The sequence below is a fragment of the Rana temporaria genome, chromosome 1, assembly GCF_905171775.1.
Source record: "Rana temporaria chromosome 1, aRanTem1.1, whole genome shotgun sequence".
NCBI classification, from domain to species: domain Eukaryota; kingdom Metazoa; phylum Chordata; class Amphibia; order Anura; family Ranidae; genus Rana; species Rana temporaria.
This window is the reverse complement of record NC_053489.1, coordinates 670,479,984-670,499,624: the sequence shown is the minus strand read 5'-3', so window position 1 is coordinate 670,499,624 and position 19,641 is coordinate 670,479,984. Positions and strand designations below refer to the sequence as shown.

The following is a 19,641-nucleotide window of genomic DNA, read 5'->3' as shown; positions in this document are numbered from 1 at the left end:
CATATACCACGCTTGCAGTCCTAGTTCCGGGCGGGCACCTCCACAAGTAAGAGGCCAATCAGCTTGTTTTTAGATTTTTTTAATAAAGCGGCATTACACTATACTATTTCTCCTGTTTTCATGAATGCAACTGCTGGGAAATCAATCGAATCGAGTATTGTGGCAGATTCCAAGTGTGACCCACAGTGAGCAGACACTCAACCTGTCCAGCCCTGTTTGACCTACTTTTTAATTAAAGTGGTCTACACTTTTTGGTAAGCGCATACTTTTGCAAGAGCACATCGGGTGATAGTATATCTTATGGTGGTGGCTGTAGGAATATCAAGACTGTTGTGCATGAACATCTATTGAAGCACTCTGTGAAAGTGATCTTTAGAGACTGTGTTCCTTTAGCGCCAATCAAGAGACACTGATCTATTTATACATCCATCTATTTTTCCTTTTGGAATTCTAGCACTTTTCCATGTTTTTGGACTATATTGTGGATTTTTTTTGCCTTTTTTGACCATTTTGCTCACTTATTTGTCACTAATTAGCTTGGCACTAATTATGTTTGTACCTTCCAATACATCTACTAGAGATGTAATTATTGTTGTCACATATTGAGCGTATATTTTGTATATAGGTTCTTTATATGGTATACTATATATAATTTTACCACATTCTCATTGCTACATTGGGACTCTTAACTTAGGGTGTCCCAAGTGGCAGGTTTTACCACTTTAGCGCCCTCTCTCACACCTATATACCCTAACAACATTTGATCACAACTTGGTTTTTGTCTGGATCTTTGGATATTTTTATTGGATCTTTTAATATATAAATGAAAAAAGATCCCAAATTTTGAAAAAATAAATAAATGTAGCACTTACCCCCGAAGGAGCTGCTGGTTTGTTTTGGGTGGCACGTTACCTCTGTATCTCCGCCGTCTAGGGTATTTGATGAGAGTTGCAGTAAATGGAATGTCCACACAACAGATTTATTTTCTGTTCTTGGTGAAGAGTATAGAAATAGTAAAAATGGAAATAGCAGATCCAGGTGTATGCAATCCAACGACAACTTCTGTTTCTCCACCCCAGCCAGGATGGGTATAGCACACCTGCACAGGCCTCTCTCACAGGTCTGGCAGCCAGAATGTCGCTCGGAACTTGGGGATAAGTCTCTGCCACAGACCCTCCCAATGGTTGCAAACTTGGGGTCAAGTCTCTGCCACAGACCCTCCCAATAGTTGAAAATACTGGAGACGATAATGGTCCAGAATCTTCCTTAGCAGATTCAACACCCGGATCTCCTTCAGGTAGTTTAGGTAGGTTACCGACTGATAGGCAACCGACGTCCAGCCTCTCAGTACCCGGTTTCCTTGGTCCCCGGTGCAGTGGCGTCACTAGGCTTGGTGTCACCTGGTGCGGTAAAATATGGTGTCACCCCCCCCCCCCCCAATAAAAATTTTTAAATATTTTTACCCTACTGTTTGCTCTCTGTTCTCCTTTCTTCCCCTTTTCTCTCTCTCCCTATCCATCTTTCTTGTTCGTTCTATCCCTTCTTCTTTCTCTCCATTTTTCTTTGTCCCCTCCCCCCACCTCTCTTTCTCCAGAACCGAAATTCACATCTCAGGAGCCTATAGGCCAGGGGCGTACCTAGAGCATTTGGCACCCGGGGCGGATCCAATATCTGGCACCCCCCCACGTTAAAATGTAAAAACACCCCACTGTGCCCCCTGCATACCTCTGCATCCTTCAATATCTTTTTGTTACTACTGTGTACCCCTCTCCACAACTGCACCTCTGGACCCCTTTACATTGCACAGCACCCCGCATCACTGGACCCCTTTACATCTCATAGCACCCTGCATCTCTGGACCATTTTACATTACACAGCACCCTGCATCACTGCACCCCTTTTACATTACACAGCCACCTGCACCTCTGCACCCCTTTACATCACATAGCCCCCTGCACCTCTGGACCCTTTTACATTACACAGCCCCCTGCATCACTGGACCCCTTTAAAATGACACAGTACCCTGCATCACTGGACCCCTTTAAAATGACACAGCACCCTGTATCACTGGACCCCTTTACATCTCACAGCCCCCTTCACCTCTGGACCCTTTTACATTACACAGCACCCTGCACCTCTGGGCCCCTTTACATTACACAGCACCCTGCACCTCTGGACCTCTTTACATTACACAGCCCTCTGCACCACTGGACCCCTTTACATCACATAGCCCCCTGCACCTCTGGACCCCTTTACATTACACAGCACCCTGCACCTCTGGACCTCTTTACATTACACAGCCCCCTACGTCACTGGACCCCTTTAAATTTACACAGTACCCTGCATCACTGCACCCCTTTACATTACACAGCACCCTGCATCACTGGACCCCTTTACATCTTATAGCCCCCTGCACCTCTGGACCCTTTTACATTACACAGCCCCCTGCATCACTGCACCCCTTTTACATTACACAGCCACCTGCACCTCTGGGCCCCTTTACATCACATAGCCCCTTGCACCTCTGGACCCCTTTACATTACACAGCACCCTGCATCACTGGACCCCTTTACATTACACAGCACCCTGCACCTCTGGACCCCTTTACATTACACAGCACCCTGCACCACTGGACCCCTTTACATCACATAGCCCCTTGCACCTCTGGACCTCTTTACATTACACAGTACCCTGCATCACTGGACCCCTTTAAAATTACACAGCACCCTGCATCACTGAACCCCTTTACATCTCAAAGCCCCCTTCACCTCTGGACCCTTTTACATTACACAGCACCCTGCACCTCTGGGCCCCTTTACATTACACAGCACCCTGCACCTCTTTACATTACACAGCACCCTGCACCTCTGGACCCCTTTACATCACACAGCACCCTGCATCACTGGACCCATTTCCATTACACAGCACCCTGCATCACTGGACCCCTTTACATCTCATAGCACCCTGCATCTCTGGACCATTTTACATTACACAGCACCCTGCATCACTGCACCCCTTTTACATTACACAGCCACCTGCACCTCTGCACCCCTTTACATCACATAGCCCCCTGCACCTCTGGACCCTTTTACACTACACAGCCCTCTGCACCCCTTTACATTACACAGCACCCTGCACCTCTGGACCCTTTTACATTACACAGCACCCTGCACCTCTGGACCCCTTTACATTACACAGCACCCTGCATCACTGGACCCATTTCCATTACACAGCACCCTGCATCACTGGACCCCTTTACATCTCATAGCACCCTGCATCTCTGGACCATTTTACATTACACAGCACCCTGCATCACTGCACCCCTTTTACATTACACAGCCACCTGCACCTCTGCACCCCTTTACATCACATAGCCCCCTGCACCTCTGGACCCTTTTACACTACACAGCCCTCTGCACCCCTTTACATTACACAGCACCCTGCACCTCTGGACCCTTTTACATTACACAGCACCCTGCACCTCTGGACCCCTTTACATTACACAGCACCCTGCATCACTGGACCCTTTTACATTACACAGCACCCTGCATCACTGGCCCCCTTTACATCTCATAGCCCCCTGCACCTCTGGACCCTTTTACATTACACAGCACCCTGCATCACTGCACCCCTTTTACATTACACAGCCACCTGCACCTCTGGACCCCTGCATGTTACACAGACCCCCTTCAGTGCAGACACCCCCTCAGTGCAGACACCCCCCCCCTTTGTGCAACCCTCCCTCAGTGCAAATCCCCCCCCTCAGTGCAAACCCCCTCGGTGCAACCCCCCCCCTCAGTGCAAACACCCCCAGTGCAAACCCCCCCCCTTAGTACAACCCCCCCAGTGCAAACCCCCCTTAGTGAAAACCCCCTCAGTGCAAACACCCCCTTAGTACAACCCCCCCCCCCTCAGTGCAAACACCCCCCCCTTCAGTGAAATCCCCCCCAGGTGCAAACACCCCCCCTTCCCATTCAGTACCTCAGATCATCACAGGCAGCGCCACGGCACATGGACAGAAGGTCCCCTCGGCCCCTCCCCCTCTGTACACACAAACAGAGAGGAGGGGGCTGTGCCTGTGTGCCGACTGCTGAGCACCGCTAACAGCCCGTGGCTGTGATAGGAGGGGATGGATGGTGCTGCGGTGTCACCCCGCAACCCCCCTCCTCTTGTACCGCGGTGCTCGGATTCCGCAGCGCTCATCGCTGCAGTTGCGGGGGGGGCCGCCCCCCCCCCCACATGTCAGCTAAAAATTATTATTTTTTTTTTTTTTTTAAATCGGGATGGTGTCACCCCTCTAGTGGGCGTCACCCGGTGCGGGCCGCACCCCCCTAGCAATGCCTCTGCCCCGGTGGATGATCAAGACCCTCTTGGAACACCAGCCTCTCTTGGTACTCCTCAGACTCTCCACCGAACAGCTTTCTTTAGCAGAACTAACGCTTAGGACCTCCTCAGATCGGGGACCCAGTCGCATTACTGGGCCCCAGCCACAGCTCAAATGTTTCAGGCCAACGTGGTCCCGGAACATGGAACACTGCGTAGCACGCACACCTCGGCCCGGCTTCTTCACATGTGGGCACCACACTTGAAGAAGACCCACTAAAATGTCATCTGCCTCATAAATACCCTTCCCCAGCATGCACAGTGAGGCAACCCTCCTCCTGATAGGCTGCTGGAAAAAAGCATCCAAATCCCTGACTCCACTGTTGCCACCTGTCGGCCTGGGGTGTGATCAGCACCCCAGAAACAACAGCATTAACCCACAGCACAGCCAAAGCTGAGACAGAGGCTTCAAATTTGAACAGATCAACATGGTCAGAGTAACTTAACTCTCTGACCCCCTCTAAATTTACACTAGCACCGGTTCTGAAAAGTAACCAGGCGCTACACTAACAATATGTTGAATTTTCGAATAATTTTTTTTTTTATTTCTTTAACCACTTAAGGACCCATACACGCCGATATACGTCTTCAGAATTGCACGGCTGGGCTCATCCACGTACATGTCTCTTTAAGTCCAGCCGTGGGGTCGCGCGCCCCGCGGGCGCGAGCACGCAATCCGGTCCGAAGCTCCGTGACCGTGGCCGCGGGACTCGCGGACCCGATCGCCGCTGGAGTCCCGTGATCGGTCCCCGGAGCTGAAGAATGGGGAGAGCTGTATGTAAACACAGCTTCCCCGTTCTTTACTGTGGCGCTGTCATCGATCGTGTGTTCCCTTTTATAGGGGACCACAATCAATGACGTCACACCTACAGCCACACCCCCCTACAGTTAGAAACACAAATGAGGTCACACATAACCCCTTCACCGCCCCCTTGTGGTTAACTCCCAAACTGCAACTGTCATTTTCACAGTAAACAATGCATTTTAAATGCATTTTTTTCTGTGAAAATGACAATGGTCCCAAAAATGTGTCAAAATTGTCCGAAGTGTCCGCCATAATCGCCGCCATTAGTAGTAAAAACAATTTTTTTTTATAAAAATGCAATAAAACTATGCCCTTATTTGTAAACGCTATAAATTTTGCGCAAACCAATCGCTAAAACGCTTATTGTGATTTTTTCACCAAAAATAGGTAGAAGAATACGTATCGGCCTAAACTGAGGAAAAAAATTATGTTTTATATATTTTTTGGGGATATTTATTATAGAAAAAAGTAAAAAATATTGATTTTTTTTCAAAATTGTCGCTCTATTTTTGTTTATAGCGCAAAAATTAAAACCGCAGTGGTGAACAAATAAGACCAAAAGAAAGCTCTATTTGTGGGAAAAAAAAGGACACCAAATTTGTTTGGGAGCCACGTCGCACGACCGCGCAATTGTCTGTTAAAGCGACGCAGTGCCGAATCGCAAAAACTGGCCGGGGTCCTTTAGCTGCCTAAAGGTCCGGGTCTTAAGTGGTTAAAAAGGGTAGGCCAAAATGTATTCTGTTAAATGTTTTTAGTAAAAAAATCCCAATAAGTGTATATTGATTGGTTTGCGTGAATGGTATAGCACCTACAAACCATGGTATATATACTGGATTTTTTTTACACTAGTAATGATGGCTGTAACAGGATGACCCGTGACACCCAGAGACTTTTGAGGGATGGGGGATACTCCTGTACCAGCGGCCCTAAGAACTTGTGGGTCTAAGTTCACCCTGTGCCCCTTTTGGGCATAGGGTGGCTAATAAATCATAATTCATGTGTTACATGAGATAGGACATTAATAATAATTCATGTTTGCAGGATCTTGAGATATTGCAAGATGTTGGTTAATTGTGACCCAACCAGTCAATAGTGACTCATTTCTATGATTAGCCCTGGCTAGTGACATGCTAATTGAGTCAGGCTTCTGGAAGACCTTTCATTGTGTGATAACACTGCTTAAAGCCTATTGATGCTCAGAGGTGTGAATACCTTTCTGTCAAGCTGTATGCGGAGACAGAACGTCTGTCTAGGGATGTGGATTGAGAAGAGATCATTGTGTGATGGTGTTTTGTTTAAGTTCTGTTAATGAAGGAATGTGCAGTGATTAGGTCAGGATAATTATAGCCCGGCGCCGAGATGTCTAGAATGTTTAGCAATTAGCCATCTGAAGGTGTATTGAAGCCCCCCCAGGGTGGGGGTGGACAGTCCGATTGTTCCTGTAATTTCTGTCACATGCTTGTACTGCATAAAAAGCTGAGAAGAAACCATTAAAGCAGGGGTCTCAAAGTACCGGCCCGCGGGCCATTTGCAGCCCGCGGACCGGTTTTAAATGGCCCGCAGGCAGGGCAGGTGCTGCGGAAGTGTAGATCGAGGTGCATGAAGAGTAGCGCAGGAAGCGTCTGTCATAAGTTCACTTGTCTCTCATGTCACACTGCTACTCCCCAGCGGCCCATCCTCTCTTCTCGTCCATCCCCATTTACTTGTGACATTATCTGAGATGGACGAGAAGAGGGGGGGGGCTGCCGGGGAGTAGAAGCGTGACATGAGAGACAAGTGAACTTATGACAGACGCTTCCTGCGCTACTCTGCCTTTGAAGAAAACAACAAGTAAATGCTGACCTGTGCCCTGGTGTGCTCTCATGTTCCCTGGTGTGCTCTCATGTGCCCTGGTGTGCTCTCATGTGCCCTGATGTGATCTCATGTGCCCTGGTGTGCTCTCATGTGCCCTGATGTGCTCTCATGTGCCCTGATTGTGCCCTAATGTGCTCTCATGTGCTTTCATGTGCCCTGATGTGCTCTCATGTGCCCTGATGTGTCCTCATGTGCCCTGATGTGCTCTCATGTGCCCTGATGTGTCCTCATGTGCCCTGATGTGCTCTCATGTGCCCTGATGTGCTCTCATGTGCCCTGATTGTGCCCTAATGTGCTCTCATGTGCTTTCATGTGCCCTGATTGTGCCCTGATGTGCTCTCATGTTCCCTGATGTGCCCTGATGTGCTCTCATGTGCCCTGATGTGCCCTGATGTGCTCTCATGTGCCCTGATGTGCTCCCATGTGCCCTGATGTGCTCCCATGTGCCCTGATGTGCTCTCATGTGCCCTGATTGTGCCCTCATGTGCTCTCATGTGCCCTGGTGTGCCCTGATGTGCTCTCATGTGCTCTGATTGTGCCCTGATGTGCCCCATGTACCCTCATGTGCCCCAATGTGCCATGTGCCCTCATGTGCCCCATGTACCCTCATGTGCCTCATGTACCCTGATGTGCTGGGCTCTGTACATCAGGGTACCCTGTGCCCTGTACCCTGATGTGCCATGTGCCCTATGTGCCCTGATGTGCTCTCATGTGCCCCATGTTCCCTGATGTGCCCTGATTGTGCCCTGGTGTGCTTGTATGTGCCCCATGTGCCCTGATATGCCCCATGTGCTCTGATTGTGCCCTGATGTTGCCCATGTACCCTGATGTGCCATGGGGCACATGAGAGCACAATCAGGGAACATGGGGCACACCAGGGAACATGGGGCACACCAGGGAACATGGGGCACATGAGAGCACATCAGGGCACAGCACATCAGGACAGGGCACATGGCACATCAGGGTACAGGACATGGCACATCAGGGCACAGCACATCAGGACAGGGCACATGGCACATCAGGGTACAGGGCACATGAAACAGCACATCAGGGTACAAAGCCCAGCACATCAGGGCACATGGCACATCAGGGTACAGGGCACATGAAACAGCACATCAGGGTACAAAGCCCAGCACATCAGGGCACATGGCACATCAGGGTACAGGGCACATGAAACAGCACATCAGGGTACAAAGCCCAGCACATCAGGGTACATGGGGTACCCTGATGTGCTGGGCTTTGTACCCTGATGTGCTGTTTCATGTGCCCTGTACCCTGATGTGCCATGTGCCCTGTCCTGATGTGCTGTGCCCTGATGTGCTCTCATGTGCCCCATGTTCCCTGGTGTGCCCCATGTTCCCTGATTGTGCCCTGATGTGCTCTCATGTGCCCCATGTGCCCTGGTGTGCTCGTATGTGCCCCATGTGCCCTGATATGCCCCATGTGCCCTGATGTGCTGTGATTGTGCCTCATGTACCCTGATGTGCCATGTGCCCCATGTACCCTGATATGCCATGTGCCCCATGTACCCTGATGTGCCCCATGTACCCTGATGTGCTGGGCTTTGTACCCTGATGTGCTGTTTCATGTGCCCTGTACCCTGATGTGCCATGTGCCCTGTCCTGATGTGCTGTGCCCTGCTGTGCCATGTGCCCTGTCCTGCTATGCCCTGCCCTGATGTGCCGTGCACCCTGATGTGGTCTGTTGTGCTGTACCCCTATGTGCTGTGCTCTGATGTGCCCTGTACCCTGATGTGCTGGGCTTTGTACCCTGATGTGCTGGGCTTTGTACCCTGATGTGCTGGGCTTTGTACCCTGATGTGCGCTGTGCACTCATGTGTGCTGTGCCCTGTGCCCTGATGTGCAGTACCCTGATGGTGAGTGGTCAGTGTGTAGTGTAGTGGTCAGTGTGCAGTGTAGTGGTCAGGGTTAATAATGTGTTCGCTGACACCAGTACTGTTTTTGAAGTTTGAAAGTTTGCATGCGGCCCCCCATGGGATATGGAAACTTGTCTTGTGGCCCTCAGGTAATTTGAGTTTGAGACCCCTGCATTAAAGCATTCATTCATTTTGGAACAAGTACAGAGCTGTGTGTCTCGTCTTGATTCTGGGGAAATGGGATGGATCGGGTCCTGTTGGTTGGAGTGTCGATAAGCTGTCTTGGATGTGATGGAAGGTCATAAACGGTGGTGACCGTTACAATGGCGATTAGCGACTTATTGTCGGACTGTGATATTGCGGTGGCCAATGTTACACTAACTGAGGCTGGGGGGAACTGACTAACTGACTTACTCAAAAAATGTAACTGTTTTTCAATGCCAAAAATAAGCTCTGATTTTGCATTGGAAAGAACCTGAATCACTTAAACAACAACTTTGGATTGGCTTGATTAATCCCACGGTTTATATAAAATGGCATGTTTAGGGTTTGCCCCCAAAAATTGGACAACATGGGGTCTGCGTGGGCGTCCTCACTATTAACTGTCACAATCGGCTGCACATCATTGCTCTGAACTGGCTTCCTGATAGTGACAATGGTGAACCATGCCTGAGAAATCTGTGTCAATAAGGCTGCTTGTATTCTCCACCCCCCTAATTCTAACAGGGTAACAATGCAAGAAGTACCATTTCAAAAACTTTCATTGCTGTATGGACAAGCAAGGAGCCAGACCTCCCTTCAAAGAGCTCCCGAATAAAGTGTAATGCCGCATACACATGATAATTTTTCGACATGAAAAAAAAAAAAGTTTTTCCACCTTTATCATTAAAACGACGTTGCCCGCACACCATAGTTTTTTAAAAATGCTCTAGCAAAGCGCGGTGACGTGCAACACGTACGACGGCACTATAAAGGGGAAGTTCCATGCGGATGGCGCCACCCTTGGGGCTTCTTTAGCTGATTCCGTGTTGGTAAAAGACGATTTGCGCTTTTTTGTCTGTTACAGCGTGATGAATGTGCTTACTTGCGAATGGTAGTTTTACCAGAACGAGCGCTCCCGTCTCATAACTTGCTTCTGAGCATGCGCAGGTTTTTAACGTTGTTTTAGCCCACACACGATCATTTTTTACAACCCGAAAAACGACATTGTTTAAAACGACGTTAAAAAATTTTCGTCGTTTTTCAGAAGCCGAAAAATTATGTGAAGCCCGCACACCATCATTTTAAGTGACATTTTTTTAAAACAACGTTTTTTTTCATGCCGAAAAATGATCGTGTGTACGCGGCATTAATCTTATAGTGGTTAAATTTATTTTAACATGTTAAACAGGATATGAGATTTAACCACTTGCTTACTGGGCACTTAAACACCCCCTCCTGCCCAGAGCAATTTTCAGCTTTCAGCGCTCTCACTCTTTGAAGGACAATTGCGCAGTCATACAACTCTGTACCAAAATTTTATCATTTTTTTCCCACAAATACAGCTTTCTTTTGGTGGTATTTGATCACCTCTGCGGTTTTTATTTTTTGCACTTTAAACAAAAATAGAGTGACAATTTTAAAAAAAAAAAGAAGAAAAATACAAAACCGTTTTATAGTTTGTTTTGCAATCAGGTAATTTTTCTCCTTCATTGATGTACGCGTATGAGGCTGCACTGATAGGCATCGATAGTCTGCACTGATGGACACTAATGGGCACTGATGGACTGCACTGATTGGCACCAATACGGCGGCACTGATAAGGTGGCACTGGTGGGCACTGATAGGCGGCACTGGTGGGCACTGAGAGGTGACACTGATGGGTGGCACTGAAGGGCATTGATAGGTGGCACTGGTGGGCACTGAGAATTAGCACAAAACCTCCTGCGCTCTGTTGTTTCGCCAAACCGGGTACAGCAGTGTAGTCTAACGGCAAAAATCAGCAGTCTTGCAGCCCTCCACAGAACAAAGGGTGTTCATATGGCTAAAACTAAACAGAAAAGAAAAGGAGGGCGCACCGACCTTGTGCATTACCACTTAAAATTGTAATTAAAACAGAATAAAAAGCAATGGTCCTACTCACAAGACAATCGTAAGTATGCGCTTTTCAGACAAATGGACTGGGCCTCGCGGCACCTGCCAGTGGAACTTCAGACATCTGAACGGCTGACGCGTTTCTGGGGCGTACCCCCTTCTTCAAAGCCTGGATAGTCCGTGATCATGATCGTAATAAAAATTTTAAGTGGTAATGCACAAGGTCGGTGCGCCCTCCTTTTCTTTTCTGTTTCGGGCACTGAGAATTGGCACTAATAGGTGGCACTGATAGGTGGCAGTGATGGGCACTGATCAGCACTGGTAGGTGACACTGATAGGCAGCACTGCTAGGTGGCACTGATGAGGCACTGATTGACACCACTGGTGGGAATTGATAGGTGGCACTTGTAGGCATTGATAGGTAGCACTTTTTTGCAATGGTGGGCACTGGCAGGCAGTACTGGTGGTCACAGATCTGGCGGATGTGCCTCTTCCTCTTCGGGACCAATGTCCCATGCACAAAAGTTAGTGATCGGCTTTCTTTTCTCCTCACGCTGTCAGCGTGAGGAGAAAAAAAATGATTACCGAGCTTTCATTTATATCATGTGATCAGCTGTCATTGGCCCCTTAGGGGATCTGTGATCACCCGAGTCTCAGTGACTCAGTGATCACAGCGTGCACCACGCGCCCTGCAGGGCACATGTGGGGAGCTTGCAAAATGGAGGATGTCTATTGACGGCCTCCTGGCAAAGTAGATCCGCACTGTGGTCGTCATTCGGCTATAGCGTGGATGGGAAGGGGTTAAAGATCGGATGAAGATATACTTTATCTATGACTAACTATGTAAAAAATATTAACTGCAATTTGTTTAAAGAAGTTTATTCATTATTTATTGTGGACAAAAATATGTTTATTCAGTCAATTTAGTAGGAATGATGGAGACGTCTGAAGGACCCAATTCTGGGGCTTGTGGCTCCCCAGTCGCTGTATCTCCTGTACTCTCCAGGTCTCAGGTAATACTGACGTCCTCTGTAGTTGGGCTCCTCATAGAACATCCAGTAGCCATCTTGGATTTGGACGGAGTGGATGTCATTGTAGCGGAATCTCTCATTGACATGAGGACAATCCTCAGTGAACTCCATCATCTGACCTCTGAACTCTTCTCTCTCGTAGATCCTGATTCTGAAGGAACCTTGGTGCTGTTAAAATAAGTTACACCACAATAAAACATAAATGAGAATTAACAACAAAAGGCAAGTGGTCATCCAGGCAACACTAAACCAGTTATTTCTAGCAGAGTTTTGGATTGTCTTGGTATAAGTAGGTAGGGATTTGGTACCATTCCACATCTTTGCTTTCCTTTAACCCAAAATAAACATCTACTTCTATCTCTGATTCTACCATGACAGCTAAAGTTCTGCTGTTACTTGTATATACCACTTACACTCTCCAAAGCACATTTTATATGTACAGTGGAACCTCAGATTACGAGCATAATCCGTTCCAGGAAAATGCTCGTAATCCAAAGTACTCGTATATCAAAGCGAGTTTCCCCATTGAAGTCAATGGAAACGAAAATAATTTGTTCCGCATTGACTTCAATGGCATACAATGCTACATGCGGCCAGAGGTGGGGGGGAGCCAGAGAGCCTTGGAAACGGACAGAAAGGCTCGAGGACACCTTGGCTGACCTCGGCAAACCTCGGAAAGTCTTTCTGAGCATTTCTGAACGGCGCCGATCTGCTGCGATTTGCGCCCCCCCCCCCCCACCACCACCAGAGACCAAACGTGGTACTGCACACCGCTTTGGCCTGAATCCTGCTCGTTTGGCGAGAAAACACTCACAAATCGAGTTAGGATTTTTTCAAATGTAGCGCCTGGTTACTTCTAAGTACCGGTGCTATTCGAAATTTAAGGGGTGATCAGGGTATAATCTGACTCTGATCCCAATTCTAATTTCAAAGGGGTCTCTGTTTCAGCTGGGCTGTACTGTGGGCTCATTTTGTTGTTGCCGGAGTGTTATACCACCCCGGGGCGACAGGTGGCGCCAGTGGAGTCCAGGCTGGTGTGCCTCTTGCCAGCAGCCAATCAGGAGGGAGTTTCTCTCGCGTGGGGGAGGGTACTTCTGGAACAGACGCCATTGAGGCTAGGTTCTTTTCCGGTGTGGCACCCACCTTCAGGGTGACCATACATCACGGCTCCCCGGCGAGATGGCCTACTAGGCTGGGGTGTGCGTGCCACGCGGTGTTCCTGGTTTTGGGACCATGTTGGCCCGGAACATTTAAAACTGTGGCGGGGCCCCAGTGATCGACTAGGTCCCCAATTCTAAAAAGATCCCAAGCAAGATAGCTGTTCGGTGGGGAGTCCACCTGAGGAGAGCCAAGAGAGGCTGGCGATCCAACAGGGCCTCGACAATCCATCGGGATCAAGGTAACCGGACACTGAAAGGTTGGATGTTAGCCACCTGTCAGTTGGTGACCCATTTGAAACTACCTGAAGCTGATCCAGGCACAAATTCTACCAAGGAGGATTGTCTCCATGATCTAAGTTCTAGGGAGGGTCTGTGGCAGAGATCTTTTCCCTCAAAGGTTCTGAGTGATACTCTGGCTGCCAGGTCGGTGTGAGAGGCCTGTCCAGGTACACTATACCCGTTCCGGCTGGAGTGACGACGAAAGTAAAGTATCGTTGGAAGCAGGACTGCTTCCGTTTCGTTAGGCCTGAATCTGCTGTTTCTTCTCCTCATACATCTCTACTATCTACCTCAAGTTTGATTTGTTTACCGTGTTGGGTAAAATAAAAGCACAAGAAAAAGACACCTGCTGTGTGGACATTCCATTGCTTTGGCTCTCATCAACTACCCTAGACGGCGGAGTCACAGAGGTAACATGCTACCCAATCTATAACCAGCGGCTCCTTTGGGGGTAAGCGCTACACAAATACAGTGCTTGTAGTGGTGGGATCCAAAAAGAGAGACCTCTGTTCAACTCAAATTGATAAGACACTATTATATGGTCTCCATTATGTTTAAAAAAAAAAAAATGAAGACATAACATGGTTTAATAAAGAGTACATAGTTGTGTTACCTGGGGACTCAGACGCACAGATCGAATAGAGTCATTGAAGCCCATCCATTGCTGAAAGTCAGGATACTCTCCTCTATGGAGGAAGTACTGGTGTCCTCTGTAGTTGGGGAGCTCATACAGGATCCAGTTCCCACTCTCCACACGGATGGAGTTGCAGCGTCTAAAGTATGAGGACAGGTCGGGACATTCAGAGAGACACTCGTAAGAGCGACCCTGGAAGTTCTTGTCCTCGTAGAAGATGATCTGCAAAACAGGAATGGAAAATACAATGTGAAAATTATGTAACTTACAGAATGTTTTACCAATTTTACTTACTACCCTCACAGGGACAGCTGATGTTTACTGGGTAATTCCCAAACAGTATGAAGGCCACCAATCACCCAAACCAGTCCATTCACACATGCTTCAATAAACAGTCCAGGGGTTGTATGTTTTTAATTTATTGCTAGTAGATCTTGGGACAGGTTAGGGATTGGGGACAAGGGATATTCCAAAATGTGCAACACATAGTAGTTTAAGGAAATTCTTCTCCTTGAACAGTCAGGCCCCGTACACACGGCCGAGAAACTCGACGAGCAAAACACATCGTTTTGCTCGTCGAGTTCCTTGTGAAGCCGCCGAGGATCTCGGCAAGCCAAGTTTCCCCGTTGACTAACGAGGAAATAGAGAACATGTTCTCTATTTGGCCCGACAAGATCCTCGTCGGTTTCCTCAGCTGAAAGTGTACACACGACCGGGTTTCTCGGCAGAATACAGCTCCGATCGAGTTTCTGGCTAAATTCTGCCGAGAAACTCGGTTGTGTGTACGGGGCCTCACAGCTGAAGACCATGAAACAATATTCTTTGTTATACAATAGTGAATACTGAACAGTCTACGCCCTCGCAGCTGAAGGCCATGAGGTAATACCCAATAAGGCTAAAGCCTCGAAGTTGGGGAACCAAAAGGCAGATCTAGGTGAAAATTCTTCTCCTTAGTATTTGTTGAAAGTGAAAAGTCTGAAGGCCTCACCGCTGAAGGCCATAAGGCAAGTCTTTGAAAGTTTGGTTACCTGGGACAAACCCAGTAATCATTAGCCAGTACAGAATCCCAAGGATTACCTCAGGGTCACTACCCACAAGTCCCCAGGACAGCTGCTGAGTTCCAGCTTCCTCCAGACCCAACCCAGGGAGTGCAATGGCACCTATCAGGGCCAAATCCATAATGCTGTGGTTCTGTGGTTAGTTCTAAGCAAAGTCCATTTCATCCTGTGACTTCTGAGGCCTCCCAAAGCAGCTGTATGGTCCATTGGCTGCTTGATGGCAGCAGCTTTGGGCTGCTTGACCCCTGCACCCCTGGAACCCTCCTGGGGAGAAGGAACCTGTCTCTCCAGTGTCTCAGACTATTTATGCCCATCTCAGCCCTCTGCACAGGTAGCCAATATTTATTGTCTGGAACCCAATAAAAATTTCAGGCTGGTTGATTTGAATATCCTGCCCTAAGCACTGAAAATGTCTTCCAGAGACAGGGGGAAGCAATCAAACTCCCAGCCTGTGAGACCCTGATCAGGTCAGATCAAATAATCATTGCTCCTTGAATGCAGAAGGTGTCAAAAACTAAATTCACCCAACATACCAGAGATGTGCACATGCATGGGATTATTTTATCCCAGCCAATAAAAAAAAAAGTTTGCTGAAAATTCCAGACCCAGAAGAGTTAGCTGGACTTAAGGTATATCTAAATTTCAAATAAGGATTTAATATGTGTGGATTAGCTGCAGCAGTTTTATTTATTCCAGCCCTTTTCCTTTTATTTTCACCAGGTTATCCTGCAAATTATTGTATATACTCGAGTATAAGCCGACCTGAATATAAGCCAAGGCACCTAATTTTACCACAAAAAAATGGGAAAACTTTTTAACTCGAGTATAAGCCTAAGGTAGGAAATGCAGCAGCTACTGTAAGTGGAAAAGAGGGTCAACAATGCCCATTTGCAGCTTCACTGTACCCATTGTATACCTCACTGTGCCCATTTGAAGCCTCACTGTGCCCATTAAATGCCTCACTGTGCCCATTGCAAGCTTCACTGTGCCCATTGCATGCCTCACTGTGCCCATTGCATGTCTCACTGTGCCCATTGCAAGCCTCACTGTGCCCATTGCACGCCCCCCTGTGCCCATTGCATGCCACACTGTGCCCATTGCGAGCCTCACTGTGCTGATCTGCATACTTGATCTCCCTTTCATGCAGTCGGCATCCGTCCAGTGTAACCCCGACCCACCTCCTCCTCGTGCTCGTCTGTAATAGACGCAACCATAGGCGTGCGCACAGGGTGTGCCAGGTGTGCATGGGCACACCATAATCACCCTGTGCTGGATAGATTGCCCCTGTTTGGCTGCAGAGACAGGGACTAGGGAATCTCTGTCCTCAGTCCATTTCTCTGTCTCAAAGTGAGACATCAAGGGTCTCTTCAGACCCCTGATATTTCACCAAAGCACCCCAGTGGGGCTCCTAAAAAATATTTGTATAAAACAATAATAAAAAATTATAGTAAAAAAAAAATATATACAGTATTGTAAAAAATACAAAAATTGTAAAAAAGTAATAATAAAAAAAATATAAAAAATAAACTACTGCGTCCACTGCTCTACCAACACTGTCAATTTCCCTACTATATATATATATATATACACGTGCATGTGTATTTGAGCTTTGGGGTGCACACCCTAATGCAATAGGCTGCGCACACCTATGGACGCAACACTCAGCAGTGAGTCAGTTTTCTGCCTATCACGGACGAGGACGAGGCGGGGCAGGGTTACTCTGGACGCCGTCTGACTGCGTGACACAGGGACACAGAGACTCGAATATAAGCCGAGGGGGGCTTTTTCAGCACAAAGAAACGTTCTGAAAAACTCAAGTTATACTCGAGTATATATGGCACATGCTTTCTGTTCTTTTATGGCTACACTCATTTCTCTATTGTATCTATGGAGAGAAACATAGGGCTAGATTCACGTAGCCCGGGCGCAACTTAACTTTTCCGATTTAAGTTACACCGCCGCAATTTTTCGAAGTTAGTGCCCGATCCACAAAGCACTTACCTGGAAATTTGCGGCGGTGTATCCTAAATCCGTCCGGCGCAAGGCGGGCCCAATCGAATGGGGCGAGTCCCATTTAAATTAGGCGCGCTCCCGCGCTGGACGTACTACGCATGCTCCGTCGGGTAAATTACCCGACGTGCATTGTGCTAACTGACGTCGCACCAACGTCATTTGCTTAGACGTTAACGTAAATGGCGTCCAGCACCATTCACGGACGTCTTACGCAAACGACGTTGCTTTTTAAATTTCGACACGGGAACGACGGCCATACTTAACATGGCTTAAGACAACTAGGGCTCAGCCCTAGTTTTACGCGGCGTAACTCAACGGAAACGACGTAGAGTTAGATCGATGGGCCGTTCGGGGATCGCCGTAAGTATTCATTTGCATATTCTACGCCGGCCGCAATGGCCTCGCCACCTAGCGGCCGGCCTAGAATTGCATCCTTAAGATCCGACAGTGTAATTCAATTACACCTGTCGGATCTTAGGGCTAGCTATGCGTAACTGATTCTATGAATCAGTCGCAAAGTTAGAAACAGAGATACGACGGCGTATCAGTAGATACGCCGTCATATCTCATTTGTGAATCTGGCCCATAGTTGCCCAACATTGTGTTATTTTTTTAAAATATCCAACTTGCAGTGAATAAGAAAAAAAGAAGAAAGATAGCAGATGTGGCTGCAATGACAATCTCTGGCCTGGAGCTGTCCCCATGCAGTACCTATTTCTCACAAGGTGTCTTCAGTCTTCCAAGTTCAATGATACCCAATAATTTCTCAATGAATAACACATACCCAGGCTCATATCGTACTACAATTCCTATAGTAGTATTAGTAGGTTCTTACCTTTCCCATGTTGCTGGATGTGTACTCCAATGCTGTACCAGTGACTGGCAGTAAGAGCACAGGCTTATATACATCCCCAACTGCCTACACCCTCACCTGCTGACACCATGCACAGTATGCACAATGAATGGATTTTCCCATTACTATGTCTTTTTTGTGTATGTGTTTTCTTTACACCTATTGTGTGTTGGTTTTTGCTTGCATTAGTGTTTAAATTGTTCACTTAACCTGAGCTAAAATATTTGTGTACTAATCTGTCATGATAATGGGCCTCTTTGTATGTGATTGTGTGTGTCCTATACCACTGAACCCACGTCTACTGCAGACTTCAAGACTTATAGGGGCAGATTCACGTAGAGCCGCGTAAAATTGTGCGGGCGTAACGTATCTGATTTACGTTACGCCTCCGCAACTTACACGGGCATGTGCTGTATTCTCAAAGCACTTGCTCCGTAAGTTGCGGCGGCGTAGCGTAAATCGGCCGGAGTAAGCCCGCCTAATTCAAATTTGGATCAGGGGAGCGTGTTTTATGCAAAACTACTGTCACCCCGACGTGATTGACGTTTTTTCGGAACGGCGCATGCGTCCGTGGAATTTCCCAGTGTGCATTGCTCCAAAGTACGCCGCAAGGACGTCATTGGTTTCGACGTGAACGTAAATGACGTCCAGCCCCATTCACGGACGACTTACGCAAACGACGTAACTTTTTTAAATTTCGACGCGGGAACGACGGCCATACTTAACATTGGCTGCGCCACCATATAGCAGGGGCAACTTTACGCCGGGAAAAGCCTAACGTAAACGTCGTAACTTTACTGCGTCGGCCGCGCGTATGTTCGGGAATGCGCGTATCTAGCTAATTTGCATACTCGACGCGGAATTCGACGGAAGCGCCACCTAGCGGTCTAAAAAAAAAAATTGCAGTTTAGATCCGACGACGTAAGAGACTTACGCCTGTCGGATCTAATGGATATCTATGCGTAACTGATTCTAAGAATCAGGCGCATAGATACGACGGCGCAACGCAGAGATACGACGCCGTATCTGGAGATACGCCGTCATATCTCTTCTGAGAATCTGGGCCATAATGATCAGTCCAGGGCAATCTGTCATTTACACATTTTCTGGTGCTGATGGATATTTTATGGCGTCCCTTCTTATCTGTAGAGGATGAAATTCAGGATTCAAAGATTTGGAAATTGGTGTACATGCATTCGTGCAAATCAATAATGAACAATTTGCTGATTCCTCTGAATTAGAATTTCTCATTATTACATATAATAATATTGATGATAATAGTAATGTGACAAACCCTCGTTCTCAACAGAACTTTGTCCGCCGTCAATGCTTCTTCTGTCCAGAACCAGCACTATCCAAGACTCTTTAGCCCACCCAGTCACCAGCCGTACTTCAGTGTTGGGTGAACAATAGACATGTACAATTCGTTTAGTTTATCATTATTTTTTTAACAAAAATTCGGAAATTCGTTAATTTCGAATTTTCGTTTTAACGAATTTTCTATTTCCGAATTTTAGGACTTCTGAAAATTTCGAATTTCCGAATTTTCGTATTTACGAATTTTTCAATTTCCGAATTTTCGGACTTCCGAAATTTAGAGGCTCCCGATTTTTTTAATTCCC

At 47.5% G+C, this 19,641-nt stretch overlaps 1 protein-coding gene across 1 annotated transcript; it reads right to left on the bottom strand.

Moving 5' to 3' along the window:
* Positions 1-11,879: 11,879 nt before the first annotated feature.
* LOC120924616 (gamma-crystallin-3-like) lies at positions 11,880-18,100 on the bottom strand. Its single transcript, XM_040335610.1, has 3 exons — positions 18,002-18,100; positions 14,075-14,317; positions 11,880-12,190 (listed from the first exon to the last, which is right to left on the bottom strand). The coding sequence occupies exons 1-3, from the start codon at positions 18,008-18,010 to the stop codon at positions 11,915-11,917; spliced, it is 528 nt and encodes a 175-aa protein (XP_040191544.1). The 5' UTR covers positions 18,011-18,100; the 3' UTR covers positions 11,880-11,914.
* Positions 18,101-19,641: the final 1,541 nt, after the last annotated feature.